This window comes from Copadichromis virginalis, linkage group LG13 (assembly GCF_057382275.1).
Source record: "Copadichromis virginalis isolate Kocher_CV1m ecotype Utaka linkage group LG13, C_Virginalis_male_GT1.1, whole genome shotgun sequence".
NCBI lineage: Eukaryota > Metazoa > Chordata > Actinopteri > Cichliformes > Cichlidae > Copadichromis > Copadichromis virginalis.
Window position 1 is genome coordinate 15,591,689 of NC_140630.1, and position 14,925 is coordinate 15,606,613.

The 14,925-nt window shown below is 41.0% G+C and overlaps 2 protein-coding genes across 2 annotated transcripts in view; both read right to left on the bottom strand.

Moving 5' to 3' along the window:
• Positions 1-1,445: 1,445 nt before the first annotated feature.
• The window catches only part of LOC146695404 (protocadherin-15-like), a 224,604-nt gene continuing 211,124 nt past the window's right edge, over positions 1,446-14,925 (bottom strand). Inside the window, exons 34-38 of the mRNA XM_085477537.1 lie at positions 7,100-7,121; positions 6,406-6,444; positions 6,182-6,255; positions 4,213-4,327; positions 1,446-4,026 (exon numbers count right to left, since the gene is read on the bottom strand). Coding sequence (XP_085333663.1) covers positions 2,023-4,026; positions 4,213-4,327; positions 6,182-6,255; positions 6,406-6,444; positions 7,100-7,121 — 2,254 coding nt within the window. The 3' untranslated portion in view covers positions 1,446-2,022. The remainder of the gene's footprint in view (positions 4,027-4,212; positions 4,328-6,181; positions 6,256-6,405; positions 6,445-7,099; positions 7,122-14,925) is intronic.
• LOC146695405 (protocadherin-15-like) lies at positions 11,785-13,714 on the bottom strand. The gene is made up of 2 exons (XM_085478498.1): positions 13,688-13,714; positions 11,785-13,443 (listed from the first exon to the last, which is right to left on the bottom strand). The coding sequence occupies exons 1-2, from the start codon at positions 13,712-13,714 to the stop codon at positions 11,854-11,856; spliced, it is 1,617 nt and encodes a 538-aa protein (XP_085334624.1). The 3' UTR covers positions 11,785-11,853.

The window sequence follows — 14,925 nt, forward strand, 5'->3', positions numbered from 1 at the left end:
AGAGCTTTATCGTTGAATGTGATACATGTTTTTGGTTTTCCTTCCACTGTCACGACATGATCAGACTGAACCTGCATCATGTAAAGGGACTGAAAATATCACATTCTGTAGGTACAAATGTCCATATAAAAACACTATGATCACACCGTCATATTCCACTGTTGAAATACAGCAATGACAGTCATGTGGCTATTATGTCTTTAATGTCATATGTTAGACTCTTCATATCTGTTAGATAGAAAATAGACAAAAATAATTTCATATATTTTTCATAAATTCTCAAAAACATCACCGAGTGATCACAACATAAAATAATCAGTAACAATTTGAATTATTCGCAAGTACAACCCCATTAGCAAAATAACTTTCTTTTCCCACATCACAAACTACATTACCACCATTTCTTCATATTTCTTTAAAGTACCTTTTTAACAGCATAGTGTAATGGACAATTTGTTTCAGAAAAAAAAGATAAACGGATGCAAAAAAAGGATTCACTCCATAAAATAAGTCCATCTTCTGTGCTGAATAAAATTAAAAGTACACTCAAGCACTCAATCACATATAATTTCATATTTCTTTGAGGCACTCATTGCCTTTCAGCTCAATGTTCCCACCTGTAACGGCCCTGTTGGTGATAAAAACTTGTTACAATAAGCTTTAACATATTAGGACTAAATAAAATGTGACTATAAGGGCAATCACCCATCTGTGATTGAAGCTTATCCAGCTTAGGCACACATTTTTATGACCAAGAAAAAAAACACTTGATAGAGAATGGAAAACAACCAAAAAAGGGGGATCAATTTTTCAGCATGGCCAGTCAGAGTTTTGTCATTGGTATGTGCAGGTTGTTCCAAGGTCCCATCCACAATTCCTCCTCATCTGATAATGTGTGGTCACTGTGGGACTCCAGTGTCTCCCTACTGTTCTTGTGGTTGTCAACTGAAGTCTCTTGCTGCTCAGTGACACACGGGCCACTGCTGTTTCTGTCAATTGTGGCCTTAGCAATATTGGTTTTGGACCCAAAACTTTTAAGCTCTTTAATGGTGGAACCCAGGGAACTACAAGAGGACCGAGTGTTGAGGTTGATGTCCATGTTGGAGGGAACACTCGTACCTCTTTCATTTTCTGCTTCGTTTCCCATGTCCTCAACACTAATAACCGGAGGCGGTTCTTCATGTGTTACGCCCAGCTTTTCTAGTTTTTTAAAATGCTTACCCAGCCGACATGGAGAACCCATCTTTAGGTTGTTTAGATGAGGCGGTTGCCTAGTTCGCACAATAGTGCCATTCTGTGCGAGGTAGATATTCCCGTTTATGTTGCTGTGGCTGTTTGGGAGTCTGTTCCGTTGCGTCTCTGTGCTGCTGTCCTCTGCAGTGGAGCTGGTCTCGTTTTCCCGATCTACAATCAACTTAATCCGCTTCTTTCTCCCAGGCTGAGGAGAAAGTGGAGGGTTATTGTTATTATATTTACTTTTTTTAAGAGGGTGCAGTAAGTGAAAAATCTTTTTTTTAAAAACCCACACACAGAAACAAGTACTGTATAATTAAAAAAAACTGGGAAACAAAGCTGTTTTGAAAAGAATTTGCAGTAACTGTTTAAATCAGAACCTGGCTAAAAACCTGTTTTATCATTTTTTTTAAAGTTTCTGTTCTGTGCTAGACTTGCATTTTAGTGAGAAATCTCGTGTTTCCATAGAAAATGACAACCACACAGTAATAATCTGAACATCACAAGAAACACAACCTCCCAAAAAACACACTGAGCAATAAGTTAGTGTTTTGACATGCAAATTTCCACTCTAGAAACACGGCATGAAAACATCAAAGAGAACAGAAAGCCAAAGATGTGAGAAAGAGAGATTCCAATATTGCAGCAGGAAAATCAGGTCCTTTCTTGCTAAGGGGGAATGAGGAAAAAGTGAATGTGAACTCTCTAGAGGCAAGCAATATTTCTTCACTCCCATGCAAGGGTAATTGATTTTATTCACTCTTACTTCACAGTGGACAATATATCTCTCTAGAAGGCAGTTGACTTTCCCTCAGAATCTGAATCAGCATCAGATGTTTCTTCAGTTTCTTCTGAGCTCTTTGATGCACTGCGGGTCCCTGATCCAGAGCCCCTGACTGAGGATCTGTCAGAGGAGATGGCATCCTCGTCCACCTCTGTGATAGGAGACAGTCCTCCATATGTCTCTTCCGAGGTGTCACCAATGCTTCTGATCTCAGAGCGGGCAGGAGGACCAGTGTAGGACGTAGAAGGCCCAGGGTCTCCAGATGCCACACTGGATCTCCTAGATGATCCTGCATCACTGAGTTCGCTGGTGGACTCTTTGCTCTCGTCATCAGCCTCAGAGTCGTCTTCATCCTCCTCTTCACTTTCCTCTGTGATTGTGTCCTCAGATCCACGGCTCACAATAGACTTTCGGGAACTTCGGCTGCCACTAGTTGACTTGGAACCAGCTGAGCTCATGCTGCCCAAAGAACTCACGTCTGAACCAGACATTTTTCTCTGGCTGGACCGAGATAATGAGCCTTCACTTCCTGAACCTGATTCTGGCTCACTGGCTGTCCCTGTCCCCGACTCGGCTTCACTGAGGTCCCCGCTGGACTTCTCTGAGGTTACTGCTGATGATCTAACACTTGAGCCAGATAAAGATGCAGCAGTACCACCACTACCACTGCCACTCTCACTTGTACTTTCACTTCTGCTACCACTGACACTGGAACTCCCACTGACACTCTTTCCAGAAGCACCACTCCCCTTGCTGGCTTCAGTCGCAGAGGATCTCGTGGAAGAACGAACAGAAGAGCCACTTTCTCTAGTGCTGCCTGAAGCTTCCTCAGACTCGTCTTCAGAGTCTTTCTCTGTTTCTGAATCCTTTTCTGTGCTTGTTCCCCCCTCTGTTGCTGAGCCTGTTTGTGATTCTGTTTCTTCCTCAGACTGTGACTCTTTCTCGGTTTCTGACTCTTTCTCAGTTTCTGACTCTTTCTCAGTTTCTGACTCTTTCTCGGTTTCTGACTCTTTCTCAGTTTCTGACTCTTTCTCGGTTTCTGACTCTTTCTCGGTTTCTGACTCTTTCTCGGTTTCTGACTCTTTCTCGGTTTCTGACTCTTTCTCGGTTTCTGACTCTTTCTCGGTTTCTGACTCTTTTTCTGTAGCTGACTCTTTTTCTGTAGCTGACTCCTTCTCTGAGTCTGACTCCTTCTCTGACTCAGATTCTTTCTCACTGGCAGATTCCTTATCCGTCTCTTCTCCTTCAGACTTGGACTTGCTTTCCTCATCGGATTCTCCTGGCTCTTCATCAGGCTCTTCCTCTGAGTCCACGGTGCTTTCATTGGCATCATCCCGGTCTAAATCAACTTTGAGATAATCTCTGTCAACACTGCTTTTCTCTGAGGTTTCATCGTCAGAGCCCTTCTCTTTACTGCTTCCACTAGCACCTGCTTCTGGCTCACTTTCTGTCACACTAATGGACACTTTAGACTTTCTTTCATCCTCACTAGCTGCTTGTGAGGCTTCCTCATCTAGTTCACTGCCAGTGGCTGAGCCACGACTCACACTACTCTGTGACTTTCTTCGGACCTGCAACTTTGTGCCCAAGTTGATTTTCCTCAAGACTTTCCCAAGCTTGCTACGGGCATCAGACTTGCTGTCTATTGGTCCCATAACTGCTGGTCCATCAGCTAGACTTTCCTGGCTGTCAATACGGCGAGCAGACATCAGTTTGGCATAATCCTTGTCCGTCTTCCCGGCGCCAAACATCTTGAACATCCTGGCTTTTTTCCATGGAGATGTGCCAGAAGCACTGGCATCAGATGGCTGCTCTCCTCCCTTGCTGGCAGCCAGAAGTTTGCTGAGTTTCATGACAGACTTCAGTTTCTTGGCAGCCTTAGAAGGTTCACCCTCCTCTGCTGGCTCAGCTTGTTCAATTTCATCCTCTGGTGGCAAATCCCTAAACGCAACTCTCTTCTGCGGACCTCTACCTCGCATGCCACCACGGCCCCTGCCTCTGCCCCGGCCCTAAGATAATCACATTTCATTTAGCAACCATGAATTTGTGAATATAAAGCCATCGTGCTGCATAGGTTTCACACACATTACTGTTCAGTAATACCTTGAACACACAACTTATTAAAACAAATATTTGAGATAATACTCAAGATAATCAGTGAAAGTCTGAAATTCACATTCAAGCAAGGGTAATACCTCAGGGCCATGTGGACTGTAGTAATACCCATCATCCTCCACAATAACCTCTCCATATTCATCATACATGGGTGATATCAGCCTCCGCCGACTGCCGTACTGAGGAAAGTCGTACCTATAGTTGTTCACAGAAAAGGGATTCGAATTAGTTTAGGCTGATGATTAGTTGAAAACACCAAAGTTGACACACTGCAATATTAAAAAAATAAATCTCAACCAGATTTATTACTTTAATATCAAAGACCCACTGTATCATGTAAGGGACCTGTTATTATTAGTGATAGTAAATATTCTGCATTGCAAAGGAAGATTATCAATCTCCTATGGGAACAGGAATTATAGCAATATCAATATACTCACAAAGAATCAAGCAAGCTAGAAGGTTATTTACCCCATATCAGTGTTTTAAAACCTGCATTGTATTTACAGTACAGTGTGATTTGCTCAGTAGCTAATAAAGGGGCTTAGTTTTGCTGTCTGGAATTCTTTCCATTATTATTTAAGTCCTTTCTCTAAATTGCCCTCAATTATATCAGGCTGATCCCATTAATTACTGCTTTTGGTTGTTGTTAATATAACTGAGAACGTCTTTGGTCAGACAGACAGTAATTGCTGTGGTGATTTACTGCACTTTTTGAAATTACTTTTCAATTTAGTGAGAAAGCAAACAAGAGGGGGAAAGCATGCAGGCTAAAAGGCTAAAAGAGTGTTCCTCCAAAAGAAAAGAAGACAAAACAAATATTTCAGTATATTTGCCTGTGTTTGTCAAAATCCTCTATTGAATTACAAGAATGCAACCACATGTGGAAATGGAGACTGTAACAAGCAATAACTAAAAGCCCATTAAAAGCACGTGAATTTAATTAGCTTGTTTAAAGACCACACACTATGTATGCAGAATGCTAACAAAGAAACACAAGAGAGAAGAAAAAAGTGTTAACGGTCAAATTACATAACATCGTATGGTAGCCGCAAACTTTTAAATATATAAATCAAATTTTGCTTTACTATATAATATGAGGCTGTACGCGTTAATGCAGTTGTTTAATGCCTCACCTAGGATGTGAGTTAATATTTACTTTAAAATACTAAATTAGAGAGGTGGCTACACTTTACGTCTGCTGTAAGGCCCGTGCAGTCTGGTGACTGCAGCATTAAAAGCTTAACTGCTAATAAAGTTTGCCCCTCATCTCAAATAGGAGCAGATCAAAGTCTTCACATAGTGATGGTACACTCACTGGCAGTGGCAGCTTTTACAAAAAAAAAAAGTGACATGTCATTAAAATATAAGTTCAGCTTGTTAGAAATGAAGGTGTGATTCAGACAATAATTAAGCTGGCTGGTGAGAAACTACAGAGGCAATTAGAACACTTGATTTCACTACGCACAGTTTTTTCCCCCTAGTTTGTTAGATTTTCGTTCAGCGATTTAAGGCTGGAAGATATAAAAGCTTCTTCCCGTTTTGATAAAAGTTGCAGCATAATTCCCCACAGCAGCGCAAGTCACCTGCAACAGAGCAGGAGCGTTTAATGAATAACAATTTCTCAGCAGCTGTTACAGCTTTGAGTTCCATGTTTTTCCTTTTTAGACCATATGGGCAAAGTAACCGGGCAGCCAAAACAGCCTTTATCCATTAAGCTATGGGAAGAACATTCAGACTCTCAGGTGCCTGACTGAAGGGAGCATAACTGATCTCATTTTGGCAGGAGTAAAGAGGGCAAATGCTTGGATGGTACTGAAGGGGCAGCTTAAGTTATGTGCATCATTTTATTCTGAGCTTCTTTGAAAATCTCATAATTCTCCAAGGATCTCGGCTCTCAAAGAGAGCTAGAAGGCAAGGTCAGGATGAAGAGGTCCTAATGATGTAACTTAAGAAAAAATTTTTTTCTAAATGAACCAAGGGAGATCAGGTCCATGGATTAAAGTACAACTGATTAGAGATAAAACAGTCAGTCGGCTGCATGCTCACCCCTGGTCATAATTATAGTAGTCCTGTGTGTAGTAGTCCTGGCCTGGGTCGATACCTGACTCCATGGAGAGTTCCTGCGTTTCAGAGGGGCAGAGAGGGAAATTACTCAGCACTCCTCACAATAAGACATCAGAAGATGAGCAGCAGCAGCACAAAGGGCGGGGGGCATGCACAGCAGAATGACCACAATTGCTTTAAATTTAGAAAAGCAGGTGTGTTTCTACCTCAGGTCTCAGAAGAGATGGCCTCAGCAGTTGCTGTTGCTGCCAGAAGTTAGTAGAGAAGAAGGATAAGGTAAAGGAAGGGACAGGCAGCAGAGAAACAAACATGCGACAGACCTCAATCTACTTCAGATTTAAAGCCAGACAAAGCTGGACTCACTGAAACATCTACGGAGAAGGAAGGTGAAAAGATTGATAAATTATTGATGGAAACAAAGCAAGGAAGGAGAGTGAAAATCCCAGCCAAGCAATGGAGATGAAAGAAACTGCGCTCAATAAAAAGGAAGGAAGAAAGAAAGAAAACATCCCGTGCTTATCTGACACTGACAGTTCAGATGATTTAAAAGATTATTCGAAAGGAAAAAAAGACTTTAATGTCAAACTGACAAAAAGAGTCACACTGTTTGGTTCCTGATTAGTTATTTTTCCACCAGAGGAGAAAAACTCATCCAACTGCTTATCTGCTATTTGACGGGAACATTGGAGAATACAAAAGACTCTCAAAAATCAAACCTAAACTGTAATGTCAGTGTTAGAACTTCTATCACCGCGATCTCATCTTAATCTCATTCACTGTTTTCCATAAAGTGAATCGCAGATAAGAATAATGGGATATAAGCTTCCTCATGCTTCCTCTAGTGTCAAAATGTCTGAGCACAACAATAAGGTGTAAAAACATCACGATGGGAATCCTTACCTGTCGGCCGTACCCTCGCCTCCTGCGTGTCACAGAAAGGAGAAAATAAGATAAATAATGAATATGGACTGACAACAACATTTCAAGTGCTTATAGATAAATTAAATGTTAAGTCTAGTGTGCCTACGTTCTGCTGACCAGAGAAGAAATAACAGCTTTACTTACTCTGCATTTTCAAGTGTTAAATTACAGCGTTGCAGATATTGTTCTGTTTTAAAAAAGGGTGCCTTAGGCTGCAATGTTATCACGCTGGTGTGGGCTGTTTTTTTTTCTCTCCCTCTGTTATCTCATCCAAACAGGAACAATAAAAAAATACAATAAATGCAAATATGGAAAGGGCTGGGAAAATTTGAAAGTCAGTGTTTATAAAGTTATATCTAATGAATCTACCAGCAGATATGAAAAGGACATTGTGATAAAGGGCAGAATTTCTGACTCAAAGAATTTTAATAAAAATCTCTTTGGTTATCACGTCATAATATGCCTACAGAAAGTAATGGATTTCTTTTCTAATGAATTGGGGAAAATCTTAGAAATGTCACTATATTAACCACATGAAAAACAACTCAGAACTCCTCCTGAGGATAAAAGTGCGCCTGCATTGTCTTCAGTACGAGTGAATGAAACGGCAAGTAATGGAGCAGCTCGGCTGAAAGCTCCAGCTTCACGGGCGTACAACTGTAACCTGTCTGGGCCCATAAATGATGATGACTCTCACACACTCAGATATATGGCCAAGCAATGATGTGAGATTCCTCTGGAGAGTTGTAATCTGTTATTATGGGCAAGGATCAGGGGACAGGGCAGAGCCATATGCCACACCTCCCAGGCAGAGTGGACGATGGGACTGGGATCTGATGGATGACCTGTTGGCTTGGCTGCTGGCTACTTCTGTTTCATGCAACATGAAGAAAAATGGCCCAGTGGACAATAGCCATAGGAAGTTTGCACAAGAGAGGAGTTGGCAGAAGATGTGTGATGAAGAAATGTTATAGAAAAAGAGGTAAGAGTGTTGAACTCAAAATTACAGCAAGACTGGAATATTGAACAGCCTTGTATCGTATCTATAACAGGAGGGTGATGTTGGCTCTGTTAATAAGTAGCTTTACTATCTGGCGGTGCAGATATTTACATGGAGACTAAAAATAGAATCTTTATCACCCTGCTGGTACAACAACATGTAGTAAAGCAAAGATAAACATGAAAAGGTTGAAAAATATAAAGATGAGGAGCTTGTTTTACCACATTTTTTAAAATTAGATATGTAACTGGAGTGAGCACCCTTTTATCTTAGCAAACAAACAGAAAAACAAAAAGAAACGGGGAAATATAATCACATTACCACCATCTTTGTGCAGAGATAACAAAGCTATCTATCAAAGCTCACAAATTAGCAGGATGCTATATTACTAGCGATCCATAACTGTCTAGCCAGGACAGGAAATGGCCAATTTTCATCATTCACAGGCACAACTGGTTACTGGCTGGTCAGTCTCATATACGTCTGTTATAAGCCACTCTATTTCATGCGTCACAACATGCAGACAAATACAACTATTTGTGCTGTGAGTGTGCACAAACTTCTACAGAGTGAAGACACCGGGTTTCCCAAAGTAAACCATCGAAGGTTGACCACGGTCATCCTTTGATGGTTTACTTGGTTTTAGTGCACTAAAACATTTGTCACAACGAACCTAATCAGACACCTAAATAGCCTCACACAGCTGAGCATGGACATTTTAAAGAAGCTAACAAAGACAAAGTGGCTACAGCTAAAGCTATTCAGGGCTCACAGCCAGCAGCCTCGGTAAGAGCCTCGGTATTAGTGAAGGATCGAAGAAGTCAATCTCCTTAGTTGGTAAATTTCTAAACATAATAGAAAGTCTACTAGGTGTATGAAATTTGTTTTGTTACATAAATCTGTTGTACCTGCTTTTGCCAGTAAGGTAACATATATCAAATAAAGGTGGGTGTACAGCAACACATTTTCAGTTAAATATTAGTACGTCTAGTAGAAAACCACTTTATTTTCAGTTTTTTTAAGAGGGAGAGAAGATCTTACAACCTACTCATGCTTGAGGAAAATTGTGAAGTTGAATCATTTCTTCTTATTATTTTTTTCTTATTGTGAAAATTATATTTTGCATTGAAAAAAGCTGATTTTTGTTTGCAAATGCTGCCAGTTATAGTTCTTAGAAAAAAATCAAAACGGCCAAAATCTAGTATTAATCTGAATCTGCCAAGGATATTGAGGTTGATGCATATCTATTTATCAAATGCTACCTTGTTTGTTTTAGCTGTAACCCTGATATTATAGCTAATTTATTGTGGCTTTCGGGTGTGTTTGTTTCCTTTGGACAGAGCTGTTTCTTTATAACAGGATTTAGTTAAATATCTATTATGTGGACCAGAATAGAAGGATTATTTTCTAATGTAACTCACAGAAAGACAGCTGCAAATCACCAAATGTTTAACTTTTCTTAACAAACAATAAATCTGGTATAAAGCTGCTTACTAATCGGCATTTTTTGTGCACACACCCGCTGTTTTCTATAGGATACTGTATAATGATTGGTTTGTATTTTCTCAGTTGCAGCTTAGATAATTCTACTAAAAACATAGTAATAATAATGGATTGGATTTATATAGCGCTTTTCAAGGCACCCAAAGCGCTTTACAATACCACTATTCATTCACTCTCACATTCATACACTGGTGGAGGCAGCTACAGTTGTAGCCACAGCTGCCCTGGGGCAGACTGACAGAAGCGAGGCTGCCATATCGCGCCATCGGCCTCTCTGGCCAACACCAGTAGGCAAGTAGGGTAAAATGTCTTGCCCAGGGACACAACGACCAGGACAGAGAGCCCAGGGATCGAACCGGCGACCTTCCGGTTACAGATGCGATTCCCAACCCCCTGAGCCACGGTCGCCCAAACATAGCACATTATGTGTATGTTACTCTTGACTTTGACTGGTTTTTTTTTTTGCATTCCCAATCAAAACTTTTTCTGAGAATAATTCTCTAGAAATAAACTGTTTAGCTTTCCTTTCTTTATTTTTTTTTGATATTACTGCATTGAACTGTCAGCTGGAATACAAAACAATATTGATAAAACCAACTGTAAAAAAAGAATATAAAGAAGACAATCCATTAAGACGGCTCTTTGGGTTGAAAGAAACAGCGTGTGATCACCTAGCCTCTTTGCAAAAGAGATTACCCCATGCAGTGAACATGGAATACAGAATTAGAGGACCTTCGATCAGCCCATCAGGGGAACATGTGATGAATCAAACATTACATTGCTCTGGAATTGAGGTATGCTAAGACCATTTGCCTTAGGGCATGGAAGGTGAAACAAACACATAAAGGGTATATAGCAGAAAGACAGAGCGGAGAGAAAGTGAGAAACATGAACACAAGAAGAAGAAAAAAAAGAAGAGAACGGGAGCAGAGGCTGCATTGCAATGAGTCTAAAGAAGGTAATAGAATCTCCAGAGGACCAAAAGGAAAGATTAACAAGAAGAGGCCAAGGATTGGAAAGTATCAGAACTAACTGCAGGGAGAGGGGCGGTGTAAGAGACAGAGAAACGCAGGCAGGGAGAAGGTCAGAGGAATAGAAAAGGAAAGGAGAGAGTAACAGTAGTTGACAGTCCCACAGGCAGCAACCCTGGTTAACGATTGATTGCTTCTCTAATTAGCCTTTTCCAGAGTGCAGACGAACATCACAGTGACTACTTTATCATGCTGAGAGGATCTTTGCGGACATGTGAATAGACAGGTCCCCCAGCGGTTGGCTCTCTTAATTCAACATGAGCCTCCTGGGATCAGCCGATGTATATCTTTTTATAGCTTCAACCAACATAAGAGGCTTTCAAATAAACATAGCTGGTACAGGCATTCACTTGTTTGAATAAAGACACTGTGTACAGCTTGTCATATTATATTATCCCGTATTTTTCGTTTGCTTCAGTATACATATTTTTGATTCTTTATGTACATATTTCACAGAATCCCACATCTCTTAAGGTTAGATTTCATTTTCAGTCACCATGTTATGTACTTAAATACACCTACAAGTAACAACTTTCTGAATATGGGATTACCCTCACTGAAAACTGAGAAGCTTATTCCATAGATTTACATACCTTTGGGAAATTGGTGAAAACAGATATTGAGAAAAAAAAAAAAGGTCTAATATTATGTTGTTCTTCTTGCCTGATTTGGATTCTGGATGAAGCAATTGCATGCTAAATTTTCATGCTCTTATCTCAGAGAAGAAGTAAAAGAACAAATTCAAAATCCCCAATATGAAGCCAGCCAGTGGTTGAAGAAACAGACCCCAGGGCTGTGGGACTTGAAAAAATGCTATTTAGTATAATTTAATTAAAATAGTTTTGGCTATGAAATGTTAATGTTAAGATTAAGATGGTGCATATGTATAACATGCTGAACCGACTAATCCGTGAACTCAGGGGCATACTTAATGCTATCACAGTCCTCATACCAGTTCACATAATTAAAATATGAAAAAAAGCCAAACCCATACTAAATATGCAAGCCTCTTTTTTTTTATACTGCTAAGAAAGGATCTGAGGACATTCCTTGGCTGATGGCTCTAGAATTTAAAAAAAAAATGACATGACTAAAGCATACACTAACTGTATACAACATAAAATGCAGAAACAACAGGAAAAAAACAGGCATGGAAATGTAGAAATGAACATAATGAGAATATGGAGACAAAGGAAAAGTCAGAACACAGTGGACTGAGAAGTAACCTGCTCACTGAGCTCAGCAGTGTTTGGACTGTTTGAGTTCAGTTGGCTTGTCTGCTGAATGTCGGCTGCTACGTTCGGTTTACTTGCAGCATTTCCAGCACAATTCATACTTGTTGAGTTGATTTGGACTTCAGAGCTGGAGTTGTTTGCTTTTGGCATGCTCTGCTCCTCACTGGTGTCAGAGCTTTGCAGTTTGTTAGTACACTCTGATTCCTCAGTCACTTGTGGTTTCGTGCTAAACTTGGGCATCTTACAATTTTTGTCTACTTGGCTGTACAGGTTGGCAACAGACCTTTCTATGTCAGCTAGATTCTGGATGTTTTTCAGGATCCCTTTAAGCTCCTTCCTCCCACCGTCAGCTTGTGATGGTGAAAGCGGAGGAGGGTGTTTTCGTTCGGAAACAGGGCGAAGGGAAGACACGGGCGGCAAAGAGGTTGGGATAAACTGAACGACTGGGCGTGGCTGATTGCTAGCAGGTGATAGAGAGGGAGGCAGAGGTGGTGGGGGCGGAAGAGTGATGTGTTTATTGACAGGAGGAGGAGAAGAGGACTGAGAAGTACATTCAGGTTTATGAAGGGAGGAAAGTGGAGGTGGAGGTGGAGGAGGAGGGCTCGAGGGAGGAGGTGTGGGCGGGGAAGTTGGACGTGGCTGCTGCTGCAGTGGAGGAGAAGGCGGTGGATTTTCTGGTGGGTCAGGTATGATCTCCACAGTGATATGGCATGGCTCCTCTGTCAAATATTTGGAGATGCCAGAGCTAAACGTCTTGAGAATAGGCGCAGTTGATTTCTGGCTAGCCAGGGGGAGTGGCTCATCTCCCCGGGTAATGCTAAAGCTGGGGGGCACATCTCTGCCCACAGACATTGGACTGTAGGGGTAATCGATGATGGATAGCAGAGCCTCTGAGGTCAGCTCCAGCATGTCATCACTGTCTCTATCCCTGACAAGGATGGAAGAGAGGGAGCCTGTGGGTGCTCTATTTTGCTTGAGGGTTTGCTCCTGGAAGCCCCGATGCCCAAACTGGCTGGCCTGCTCACGGAATGACAACTTGGTCTCTGTGCTGCCACTCGCGTGAAGTATGTCTGAACTCGCTGGCCTTTGCTCGCCACTCATGCCTGCCTGGAGTATCTGCAGCTCCCATTTGGCTGGGTCTATAAGAGCCTGTCTCCTTGGTACCTCATAACCATGCTGTCCTCCATGAATGCGACCAGGCATTGACCAGACGAACCCTGACCCTGCTGTGTGGGGAGGAGAAAAGGAGAACCGCTTTTCAGATGGGCTCTCCCCACGTGCGTCAGGACTGCAGAGAGGAGTGTTATCATCATAGACAGGGTTGTGGGTGGTGAGTGGGTTGTGGTCAGAGAGGAAGGTCACGTTGCTCTCTGACTTGGGTAAGTTGACACGGAGTGCTCCGTTGCTGCGGGCTGCAATGGCACGACAGGCAAAGGTGCTAAGAATCCTCTGGTGGTCAGCCTCCTCAATGACAGAGTTTTTAGCCCTGCCCCGGCAAAAGATGGAGGTGAAGAAGAAAAAGACTTGAAACAGATAAAGACTGATAGGTTTGAGCTGAATAAAGCAAAGAAACAAAGGGTGAAGCAAAAGCAACTGTGTGAAAATATCTTGACAGACAGTCTCTCGTAGTACTGTGACTCAGAAATTTGTTTTGGGTTTTGGATGATTAAATATCTGCACAGTATAAAGTAACTAAAGCGCATCTGCGTTCTTAAGAAATCAAAATAACAATGATTTGAATAAACTTTGCAAACTTAAAGAAATTACAAATCAAATATTGAAATTGTGAAATTATTACACTGAAATATATGAGCTCAGTAGCCATCATGAACCTATGCAGGATGCATTAGTGCCATCGGTCACAGCACAGAGAGATGTAGAGAGCAGTGAAACTAAGAGCAGCACAGTACAAAAGAACACAACAGTCTAATGGGACGCAAGAGAGGAGACATCTACGGCGATATCTTATGAAATGCACTACCTCTAACCAAACTAAGCCTTCTCTTTTTTCTCACAAGAATGAAGTACGTGCATGAAAACCCACTAGGTCTTTCCACCCTTCATCAAGATCAATTACCAAACAAACTATGCCACTTAAATTCCAGAATTTAAGTATATTAATTATGTGCATATGTTTAAAAAAAACAACTAAGCAGGCAGGGCAACAAGGACATTTTTCTTGCAAAATTTACGCACAATATTGTTCATATTTATTGACCTCTGTCATGTTTTGGCATTACTTACTGCAGTCTGAATCCAGAGAGACAAGGGAATTGAAAATGAATGAGAAGATATAAACACAGACAGATGGTAAGAAGACTAAAGGAGAAATATCAGAGGTGTTAATGGAAAATGAAAACATGGATGAAGCGTCGACACGAGGGTACGGCAGGTTTCTGCATTTTAAACTCAAATACCAGACTGATTAACTTCTGTCTACATTTGACACCATGCTGCGTGCATACAGTATAACTTTGAGAGCTTTTGTTTTTCACAGATGGAAATGTATAATTTTAACAATATGATTGTCTTTAAGAGAAACTCTTCTTCTTCCTGGTGAAAACTGGGAAATAAGCTCCGTGTACACAATTCTTAGCTACAATACAATAATGCCCATAAAAATTCTACTTATGCTACAGAATCAAATGTTTCTGCCTACATTTAAAAACTGCGGTGGGCATATTGTGGACGCTCTTCGTAGCTTAATGTTAGGTTTACATTTTTTTTTTAAATGCAAAAGTGACATTAGAAGCAGTATTCCTTGAACGAGCTGAAAATCAAAATTGCTAAGCCCATTACCTCAGCAGTTTAAATGTAGTCTCATTTAATCTGCAAACATTAACATTTCATCACACATTTAGGGCAGGATTTAATATTAAAGCTGAAATTCGATTGTGCTGATGGCAAAACACTTTGGACCAAAGTTAGGGAAGCACTTAATGTAGGCTACCGCAGGTTACATTTTTAAAGGTAACTCGTGACAATCCTTGAACTTGGACATTATTCTGTATTTGTTTCTATTTCTAGGAAACTATG